At 33.5% G+C, this 11854-nt stretch overlaps 1 protein-coding gene across 1 annotated transcript; it reads left to right on the forward strand.

Moving 5' to 3' along the window:
• Window positions 1–4996: 4996 nt before the first annotated feature.
• On the forward strand, window positions 4997–10552 carry cmtm8b (CKLF-like MARVEL transmembrane domain containing 8b). The gene is made up of 4 exons (XM_059566993.1): window positions 4997–5209; window positions 7001–7174; window positions 7291–7410; window positions 10291–10552. The coding sequence occupies exons 1-4, from the start codon at window positions 5048–5050 to the stop codon at window positions 10375–10377; spliced, it is 543 nt and encodes a 180-aa protein (XP_059422976.1). The 5' UTR covers window positions 4997–5047; the 3' UTR covers window positions 10378–10552.
• Window positions 10553–11854: the final 1302 nt, after the last annotated feature.

Raw genomic sequence — 11854 nt, forward strand, 5'->3', positions numbered from 1 at the left:
CGTAAATCAGGCCACACCTCCTGATCATTCGGGGGTGCAAATTGGCCTTAAAATCAGCTTTAAAATCCTCTAGTGTGTGGCCAGCTTTAGTAAAGATCACATTTTCCATTTAAATATTTTGGAAATTTCCTACCACAAAAATATCAAAATTGTATATTTAATTAGTAATTTTGCACCGTCAGATTCCAGATTTTCAAATAGTTGTATTTCGGCCAAATATTGTCATATCCTAACATCCATCCTTCCATACATCAATGGAAAGCTTATTCAACGTTCAGATGATCTCAGTAAAAAAAAAAAAAAAAAAAAGGATTATGACTGGTTTAGTGGTGCAGGTTACACACACATATAAAATTTTAATTTTTTTTACATTTTACATTTCATCTAAAATAAATAAATAATGCAACAAAAAATACAAAGATATTTAGAAGCTACAAATAATTTTGATGTTTAGCCAACACAAAACACTTACATTCTAGCATTGCAAATTTGGCATTCTATTTACAGATGTAGATATCTACAAGTATTTAATATTGAGCTATGTAATTTCTATAATTCTTTGTGGCTGCATCGCTGAGCTAAGTAAAAAAGTCTGCAAACACGTGACCTGGAGTCAGATTTGAATGGGGTATAACCATTTTGATTGAACTGTCTCAGATCACCTGTCTTCATGGTCAGTTTGTAGACAGAATGGATTTATTTTTTTCTTTTTGCTCTTCATACAAATGGTAGCATTGATTATATCTGGCAGGTCCAAGGCTGAGCAGATGTAAACTGATCATGGGCATATCGCAGTATCTGTTCCCATGGTCCTCTGCTCCTCTTCGGACTCTGATTAAAATGTTTGCATGTATGTTGTTCTCATACAGAGGTGAGAGGATTTGCCTGTGTCTCTGAGTGGTTTGGTAAATCCGGATTGGTCCTAGACACCGAAATAATTAATCCCTTCGGTGTTGGCTCCTCGTTCACCCTTTCAATGATTCTCAGAGCGGCTTACCACCGCGTCAGAGTCTGGGTGAAGAGGAAAGGAAATAAAAGGCAGCAGGAAGAATCATCAGGGATGAGAATGTCTTAATGCAGACCCACCATCCCCCTCTTCCTTCAAACACACTCCCTTCTTGCTCCAGAGACCATGAAAGACCCTTCATTCATGATTTAAAAAAAAAATAGATAATTCAGTCGGTTTAATTTCCTTTTTCAATTTTGCTTCAAGGATTTTACAGTGGCACGATAACCATTTTCATGGCTGAAAAGTGCAAAAGGAGAGATCTGATTTTCATCTACCTATAGGACTCCATCTTGAATGTGACCATCCTCTGGAGTCATCATTAAGTTTGAGGTAACGGAGAGACTGAGTGTTAAAGGACACTTAGCTGCTTTTACCCTATCAATTCTTGATGAAAGACTTTCTTTTCCCCGAGACTTGTTTGAAAAAGTTCCACTTTAAGATTATTTTAGCAACCAGCTCGATACTGTTGCAACTGTTAGCTGAGGTTGCAGAGTTTGTGTTCTCATGTGTGATTGCAGAAGTGTCACGACCACGACAGCCCCCTTTTAACCTTTGACCTTTCCTGACCCTGGCTCCACTGCAATGGCACAAGCCCTTTGAATTGGAATTAAGGGATAAAACTCAAAGTAAATGGATGTTGTAGTGAGCTCTCGTGACAGATTACCATCACATAGAATATGTGATTGTTTTGAGCTTGTTTGGATGAGAGTCTAGTGTTTCATCATAATCAGATCTAGTATTTTTATCCGACTGAGTATAGTTCTTCTTATATATATATATATATTCATTCTGCCTACAATTTAACGTAATTGTGTTTTGTAAATTGTACATTTTCCATCTCTTTTTCTCTGATGTGGATTTATGCTGAGAAACTCCCAGCACCTACTTTTCTTTTTAAAGGCTTAAGATATCCTAATCTGATCTAGATCTTTTTAATACACATAGACTCCACAGATCTGGTAATTAGAAAGTAATGCATGGATTCAGCATCGGGTTTAGTATTGATTACTGTACTTTTGTGATATAAACAAATCCCACAGGTCAAAACAGTTCTGTTGATTTAAAGACTCATAACAGTCCTATTAACAGTCTTTGTTATTATCTCAGAAACAATTGGTGCATTATGAGGGTTATTTATCAGTATACGGTCCCTTGAGCAAGACGTATTCACAGACAAAGCTGAAGACTTTCTTCTTAAAAACAAGAACAGCCCTTGTAGTGCCTCTGACTACCAATAATAGAATTTACTCAGAAGACATTTTGTTGTTATTACTGTCAACTTTGAACAAGTACAAATATGGCTGGATATTTATTAGTAAATACAAATTTAAATAGGGTTCATAGATTAAAAAGAAGAAGAAAAACATCCCATGAATATTTTTGTATGCTTAATTATTTGCTTTAGTTCCCTCATCTGATTAAATTTTTCATTATTTATTTACAAAAAAAAAAATGTATATCCAAAATTTCCATACTGAATATTTCTTGAAATTAGAGAGGGAAATATTTAACCTGAATAACATAAGAAAGAGCAATTAATGATTTTTACAGCAGTGCTCGCGCACATCCTGACTTTGCCATTAGCTACAATTAAAGTACAAAGCAAAGGTATATGACATTGAACTTTCAACCTTGCTACTCTCATGGAGACTGTCTGTGCCTAGACTCCTCTCAAATTAACTTCAAATTGACTGCTGTCACAATATGATGGAAATCATTTTTGTTAATGTAATATAATGAAAATACATTGTTTTTATAATGTATTATAGTTAGTAGGTAATGTTTATGATATATTCTGCATGGCTTATTTCTTTTTTACAGTTACAATAACTAGACCTTTAATTTAATTTCTGCTAAACTATTAAATAAACTCATGCGTCTTAAACATGGCTGCCTGCAAAGCATTATACCAGCCTGAGTCTCACAGCACGTCTCCTCCTAAGATGACTTAATTACATTCTGTGGAACCGTGCATTTATCGAAAGCATAACCTTTACAACTGACTACATGGTGACCGCTGTGAACAACAATTAGTAAATAGAGGTTACTGAGACGAACAGGCCACACGCAGGGCAATGGACATCTTATTTTTGCCATGTTTTTTTTTCACCAGGAATCTTTGGCATGTTTATTTCATGAATCAAACTCATTTCAATTAAAATCTTATAGATAATAAATAATACTGGATTTAAAGCCTTCTGATTATAAACAAATATAACATGAGTCTATTAGGGTTTTAAATGCTGAAAAAGCAAGGTACATATTTATCAACTGTTTTCTTTCTAATCAAGTATTCATTGTAAAAAAAAAAAAAAAATCAATCAATTCTATTTAATTTAATCAGTTTCTCTTATTTTCTTTTTCAGGATTGTAATACGCTCTTTCCTGTACGGAGTATTAATAATGGCTACGTATGGAGTCTCAAATGAAATATTTTAATTCATTAGTTGAAGCTTGTTCAGTGATATTGCCTGTAACAGACGGGGTAGAGCAATACAGCTGGGCAAGATGCTTTCATGGCATTTTCAGGTTTGTTTAGTCATAAATAAAAAATCAGATCAACAAAGTGAAAGCAAACCTTTGATGTAGAGAGCTGGCAGAAAGGATGGGGTGAACAGCCATCAAATAATAGGTTTATGGTGACTGTGTTATATATATTGTAACAGAAATAGATTTTTGATTGGTCGTTCTCCTCATAAATTTAATTAAATGAACTGAATGATGTCAGTAATAATAGAGTTATGTAATGACTTTTTAAATGTTGCGATCTAGATAATATTTAATAATAATAGTACAATGGACAATATAGTGTGCAATTAAGATATCACAAATAAAACAATTAACAGTCATGAAAGAGTTTTGAAGAACATTTTGGTAGGAGCCTATTTTCTGCAAACCACTGGTTGGTAAAATGCTGGCCTAGAGACTCTAAATCAGTAACAGATGAACCTTTCAATACCATCGTTTGACCACTTCTGTGGATTTGCTGCCCTCTTGCGACATACTGGAATTATTACAGGGGAAAAAAGGGTAGTGGGGTCATTTGTGTCGTTTTGGTCATAAAAATGTACTGTTGTCTTTTGGTGATCATTCACGGATGATCCAATGAGGTCAGGTTAATGCACCATCAGGCCTAAGCGTTCTCGACAGGAGATGTCGGGTTCTCTTCAGCATAGCAAAATTAGCCTAATTCTATGCCAGTGCTATCTCGTTGATATTAAAAATGTTAGAACAGTGATGGTTTGACTGGCTTGTTCATATTAATTTGATCATTCTAACTCTCTTCAGTAACTTTTCAATAGCACTAACCTATATATATATAACACGTTAGTTGCTGTTAGTTGTTTTATTTTGTTGTTAATAATTACGTTTATTTGTAAGGAGTTTTTTCGTATATAGGCTATTTGCCCATTTATTTTGTTGATAGACTAGGTCTATAGTGTAATTTGTAAGAAATAATCGTTTTGATTTGGTTGGCGATTTATTTTGTAATTATTTGCTTCAGCACCTACAATTTTATAGAAATGGGTTTGCGTAAAATACGTTGCCTTTAAATCAGAACGAGCAAAAGAGCAATTGGTTGGAGAGAATAGGCAATTAAAAAAAGAAACAGAAAAACAGATAAAAACTTAACATTCTAATGTATTATAAGCTATTACATATCAAGTGCATCGCAGCTTCTAAACGACTGGATGCAGGCTAAACGTGGAAGCACAATAATTACTTTCCATCAACTTACTACTGCGTCTGTTCTTGTATTTACATCTTTATCTTGTTTTACTGGATCATCGCGGGTCTTCTCGCCTCGGTCAGTGAAGTGATGCTTGAGAGCCGATCGAACCGCAGCATTCCGATTAATATTATGATTGTGAACCGGTTCAGCAAATTCATTAAAAAGATCCGTTTCAAAAAGAACGATTCTTTCACGAATCTGACAACCCTTTTATTGGCTAAGCCTCTACCATAGTAGGTTTCATTTACTTCGGAAGCAGGGATCCTTTCTTAGTTTATTCCGGGAGTTTTTGTAATTCCGTTAGAATGGAGATCGACCCCGAGTCCCGCACCGACAGCACCAGCACCATTATCGACAGAACCAGTAAGAGCTCAAATATAGAGAGTTTGGGCTTGTCACATTCCAAGTTAGATTATGATGGGAACTTTATTCGCTCTGCTTCTGGCGTGTTTATGGCTGGAGAAATCGTAAGTATAGCTGAGATAGCTGAATGAATCTAAACTTGTTTAGAAATCTTAAGTATTGGCTTACTTTTAAGTCACAAGAAAAGAAAACTAATCTAGACTGGAGTTATCTCTGCTTAGAAAAGGACAGTTTTTGCACTGTTTTCCACTCTCCATTTCCCAGAAGAGAATGCAAAGATGTATCTCTTGATATAGCAAAAGTGAAACTGGTTTTGGAAATATTTTATTTCAGTATATATATATATATATATATATATATATATATATATATATATATATATATATATATATAATTTTCATTTATTTTATTTCATCTGCACTGTTTATCAGCTTTAAAAAAAAGTAGTAAACTTTAACTTTAAAAGAGTATTTATTATGAAAACAATATAGGTCTAATTTAAAATTATGTATTTAAGTGTAAATTAAATAATGTTAGGAAGCGTAATTGCATGCTATTTACAACTGAATGAACATGTAAAATATATAAAATTTGTGTGGTAGTACAATGCAGCTAAAAGTTAAGAGTGCCTAATGTATTATTATTATTATTATTATTTGCCTTTGAAAAATAGTTCAGATGCAGGCCTACTACTGACTCTATTAACAAACATTAATGGTAGCTAAAATATAGTTCAGTTAGGCTACCAAATATGAATATCTATTGAAACTTTATGCATTTGAATATATTTGTAATTACACATTTGCAATAATGAAGCTATATAGGAAGTAAGAAATTGACTTACTTTTGTAATAGTAATATTCGATAAAACATGCTTTAATATGTTAGTCAACACAACACAGAATAAGTGTACTTAAAGCATGAGAAAAAAAAGTTAAACATGATTTGAAATATACCGTAAACCTTTAAATTTAACATTATTTACAAAATGCAATTTTTTGTAGTGAGTTAAGAAATATAATCGTAAACATTTACTCTTTTAAGTATACTTAAGTGACATTATATTTCATTGATATTATCACAAACAGGTTTATATATATTTTACTAAATCGGAAGTGTACTGCTATATTCAATACAAGTACACTTCTTTTTCACAAGGAATAGTTTGCAACCATACAGTATATGGTGAATAGGAACAACAAAATGTAAGAATTTTTGTTGCTCATGAAGATAATTACTCACTAAGGAAAGAGAGGAAGAGGACCAACCAAAACAGTTGGAAAACAAACTCTTCCTTTCGGCTTGTATTGTTCTTCTTCCTTCCACCACACACTCTGAGTCAAATCTAAGCATTCTCTTTCCTGTTCTAATCTATAGCTAGCTCTGTCTTCCAAACCCAAAATAATTTTTCCTGTAATATCATGAACCAAGTGAGAAATTCTTTGCAGGAATTTATAACAGGAAGGGAGGGTGGGAAGTCTCAGGAGAACAATATGGTGTTAAGGAGTGGTGGCTAGGCCCAGTTCTGCTGCTTAGAGAACATGATTGTCATTGTTTTATTTAGTTTGACAAAATGTTTTTTTACAGCTACCTTCTAAAAAAAATGTTCAGGTCCTAAAAATATGAGTTGGCATTTGGCAGATGCATTTATCAAAAGTGCCTTACAGTGCATTCAAGTTATATGTTTTATCAGTTTGTGTATTTCCTGTATTCAAACAACAATGGCTTTGTTAGTGTCATAGACACTAGCCTAGGCCTCTGTTTGAGCTACAGAAATGCTATCTCATGTGATGCCCGTTATCTGCTTTCTTGTGGCTGGTTTCAGATCAGTTTCAGTGTGTTTAAATTGTTCTGTTTCAGTCAGTTGAGTGTCTGTGCTTCATCTTCAACCTCAGGTGTTTGGGCTTCTGGTGTGGACCCTGATTGGTGGGACGGAGTACCTCCATATTCCTGCACTGGGATGGGTAATGTTTGTGTCAGTGTTTTATTGGGTGCTTACTGTCATTCTCTTCCTCATATACCTGACTATGGCCCACACAAGGATTCCCAAGATCCCATGGAAAATTTTGGTGCGTAGATTTGAATAAATATTGGTTAAACTTATCTAAATTAAACTACACAAATGAATGTCCAAGATTTATTTTTAACCAAACTTTCGTTAAACTAAATGCTTGTTAATTCACAGGGAATATGCTTTAATGGCAGCGCTTCTGTATTGTACCTGACAGCAGCTGTGTTTTGTGCCATATCTTTGAATGAGGCCATTAGGGGGCGCTACTACTTCATCAGCTGGGTGGCATCAACGGTATGAAAAGCAACATCCCTGATTAGTTGAGACACCCTTCGCTGCAGACTGTAGCGCGGTGACGTCACGTACGTACGTCACGTATGTACGTCACGTATGTGTTTACCGCGCATGCGCTTGTAATTTGCATAGCGTGATGACGTTAGTTGTTTTCGGGTCGTGCGTGCATTAAAACAATGCGCATACTTAAAAGAAAACTCTAATAAAATTGTAAAGTATTAAAGAACATTAAGGTGTAAAAAGACGGGAAAAAGAACCATGTTTAACCATGTTTCATCTGAAGTAAAATTATACGGAAATAAAGTTTATTCTGTAATATCTGTGTATCTTACAATATATTAACATTCTGTTGCACTTTACTTCACTGTATATTGTAATATTACACTTTAATGGCACCTTATATTTCTTATTGAGCTAGTCAAAATTACAACAGATAAAGTACAGTCGTCGGCTCTAATAGTGCAGATGGTCAAACGTGTGTTGTTCACAATTTGATGCAATCGATCCGGTCCGAATCTGCCTTTTTTCCCTACCTTTTCAAATTTCAAATCACATCAGAAAAGCATTTATTTTAAATAAAAACGAAGGAAATAATCAAACAGTTTTGAGGGAGGGCTTTATTGTCCTAATATGCTGGCATCCATTTAATAATTTGAATTAAAATTATAATTTACACTCAGTCATTATTGCATACTGTTTTATAATGTACTACAATACTGAGGTGCAAATAATTGCCACTATTTGCAATAAGTAATATAAATAGCAGAAAATCCTGCTATTTTAACATAGTATAAATAGAATCTATAGCCATTTGCTCTAAGTGTAAATAGCCACTGACTTTCTTATTTTAATCCTTCTTTTGCTATGGTTCTTGTTTATCTATTTTTTAACTATAAATTTGGACATTTTTCTTTTGCTTTGGCAATTCTGCATGTGAAACATTTAAGCCAATAAAGTAGTTTTAAGTTCAGTTGACTACATACAGTATATTTTCAGTGTCTGCATCCCATTTTATGCAAAGTGCCTCCAAAAAAACCAAACTGATGACAGTAATCTTTTTTTATTTATTTCAAAGAACAAAACAGAAAATATAATTGTATATACAAATATAGATTAAGACTATAGACATGACACAAGAAAAAAAAAAATGAAATTCACCTCCATCACTGATAAAACAATAAGTCAAGCAGTAGCCCTCAAATTCTTTGAATGGATAAAACCCACACAGGACTCTCCTCCTGCGATTCCTCACAGCCAGGTGGACAGTCTTTAAATATCTCACTGCACCGTACCTACTGGGTCAGAGAACATGACGCCCGGTTGTATTGTTCAGACAATGCACTCCAGTTCACGACACCTAATTTCCATAAAAGAACAAACAATACTAAAGCAATATTAAATCATTTTGAAGAAAGGCAAAAGAGGCATACAAGGAAAATATTTTAAATGTATTTTTAAATATATTATAGCATGGTGTTAGAAAAAGTAAAAATTTTCTTTGTCTGTAAACTACCGAAGAGATTTAATTTATAACCAGCATTAACATAAACTAAATTAATAAACTTTGTCAAGTGAAAATTTAGGTTGGCTTGGCATGAGAAAGCATGGCCTGAAAGTTTGAAGTTTTTTTCGATTTGAAAATGTTACAGTTGAGGGCTATACAGTCTGTCAGAGAAAGAAAAACAGATAATTACAGGACTCTAGCCACATGAAGTGAGTCTCTTCTCTGAATTTCTTCTCACTGACAATGTCCCCAAAAAGTCATATTAAGATATATGAAGGTCAATTTAAGAGGTAACACTTTACAATAAGGTGTCATTAGTAAACACTAGTTAATGTATTAATTAACACGAACTAACAATGAACAATACATGTGTTACAGTATCTATTAATCTTTGATAATGTTAATGAAAAAGATTACAAATATGATTTTTTTTTTTGCAATGCATGCAACCATCATTTCTTAAAATATATTGTAATACATTGTAATATATTATTTTCCCTTTTTATTTTCTAATATATTATATATTTGAATACATTGAATAATATATTGATGATACATATATCATATAATATATTGCAAATTATACAAATGATTGCCGCTTTCAATATATTGTAATATATTGGAAAAAATTAATATTAAATCCCATATATAAGAATATATGCCTAATATATTACATGATATTTTCCAATATACTGCAATATATTTTTGTTTCATACGGGAATGGCTTTACTAACATTAATAAAGTCTCTCTGCTCTATTTTAAGACATCTTTAATGGTTCATTTTAGGCGAAATAAGACTTTGAAAGACCAGCATTCGAATACTATATCATAAAACATGTCATAAGTGTTTGAAATCGCACACATTTGCAATGGCACTCTCTATGATTATGACCAAAGCATTATTACAATTAAAAGCAATTTAAACGCAAATTTTTAAGAAAACAAAAGTAATATCTCATATCCACCATACCTTACGAACATCCGGAAGTGAAAGAACCTGGATATGCGCATTAATGACAGTCAGTACGGCGCACAATCGAATTTATGGTAAATACGTATACGTTACTGCGCATGAGCGGTAAACGCACGTCACGTACATACGTTACGTACATACGTGACGTCGCCGCGCTACAGTCTGCAGCGAGTAGTACTTGGATTAGTTTAGCAATACTCTTGTTTTCTTATAGCCTAGCATCTGTATTTCCTTCCATGGTTGATTATTTTCCTGGACTGAAATAATGAGTTGACATTAAGTAAAGAGACATTACTGTACGGCATTGTTTGTGTGTCTCGCAATTACAAAAATAAATTGCAGCAGTAGCCTATAACCTGAATAATAACCTGAATGACAAATTTCTGTTCTTTTCCTTTTCAGATATTTGCCTCACTCGTTATGGTGTCTTATGCAGGAAATACAGTTGTGAATTTCAAATCCTGGAGATCAAAAAGTGAAGAGACATAGGCAAATGTTTTTAGTTGTTTGTTTGCTTGTTTGTTTTTTATTATCCCTGGGGGATCATTTCTGCAAATTGAAAGAATCACATAAAAAGAAAATTTTGCTGGGGTAAAAATGCTAAAAAAAAAAAATGCTAGAAGTATATGTAGCATCATTCCTATAAGTAAAACTTGAACTGTACAGTTCAGAGCGGTTAGATTCAGTTTGATGGGAAGTTTTAGGATTTTGCCATTTATCCTTGCTTGTTTGGGGTCACTTCATCTACAGTGATATCGTTGACTTGATTGCAAATAAATGCACAGACACTATTTAAACTGAACAGAGATGACATCACTGAATTCAATGATTAACTGCCTTTAACTGTCGATTTGCATTATTGACACACTGTTTTCCTAATGAATGTTGTTCAGTTGCTTTGACGCAATGTATTTTGTTTAAAGCGCAATATAAATAAAGGTGACTTGACTTGTTTGAATAAAAGGGTAACTATTATGTATAATTCACTCTTACTTGGTATTTGTGTACACAACCACCCCATAATCATACAAATTCACCAATTCCTTTTTTTTTTAATTCCCCATGAATCATAAACAGTATCTTGAAAAGAGTGCTGTCTTTTGTGGTGTTGTGATGTTTTTAACCCTCTCCCACAACCGGTGACAGACTTTATTAGCACAGAGCAGGGGTTGGTTCTCAACTCTGACACTCGGGATCCACTTTTGGCAGAGATTATCACTAGCCATAACCAATCACAGAAGCTAATCAAGGTCTTCGGGGTTTCTAGAAAGTTATAGTCAGGTGAGTTTTCTCAAGGTTCCTGCACTATAAAGAAAAAAAAAGGAAAAAATAAAAGTATTAAATAATGGAAAAGTACTGTCAAATTAGAAACTGTTGAATTAAAAACACAGATAATCTGTTTAACAATTTATATTCCAGAAAGAGTGAATGTTTTAGTTACATCATTAAGGCCTACATCAGTACCGGCTCCTGACGGTAAATGTAAATGTGGACAAAATTTTGGCAGAGATGTCCTTGCATTATTCTGTGGGTGACGCTTATGTTGACTGACAAGCTAGAACAGCATAAAATGTTGTATTATAATTGCCTTGATATAGCATTTATCACCTCCAAATGTTGATTTAGAATTTTAGTTGTGGAGCAATTCGGGTGAGGAAAGAAGATCATAGGTCTATTCTCAGAATAATAATAAAACAAACACAATATAACCATATAAAGGCTATTCATGAGAGGCCTATATGTAGGCCTATATAAAAACATTCACTGTTACATGATTTATGACAAGTGGTACGATACAGCAATGCTATGAACAGTGCAATTAACAGAAGCTTGAAGAATACATTTTAACAGGCATAATTATAAAAAAGAACTGAAGGACATATATACAGTTGAAGTCAAAAGTTTACATACACCTTGCAGAATCTGCAAAATTATTTTAACAAAATAACAGGAATCATACAAAATG

The sequence above is a fragment of the Carassius carassius genome, chromosome 15 (assembly GCF_963082965.1).
Source record: "Carassius carassius chromosome 15, fCarCar2.1, whole genome shotgun sequence".
Lineage (NCBI taxonomy): Eukaryota > Metazoa > Chordata > Actinopteri > Cypriniformes > Cyprinidae > Carassius > Carassius carassius.

Excerpts from the sequence above, each read along its gene's own strand:
- cmtm8b (XM_059566993.1), top strand. The coding sequence starts at position 5,048 with ATGGAGATCGACCCCGAGTCCCGCACCGACAGCACCAGCACCATTATC. Across the intron at positions 5,210-7,000 it reads TGTTTATGGCTGGAGAAATC|GTGTTTGGGCTTCTGGTGTG; the intron begins GTAAGTATAGCT and ends CTTCAACCTCAG. Across the intron at positions 7,411-10,290 it reads TCAGCTGGGTGGCATCAACG|ATATTTGCCTCACTCGTTAT; the intron begins GTATGAAAAGCA and ends TTTCCTTTTCAG.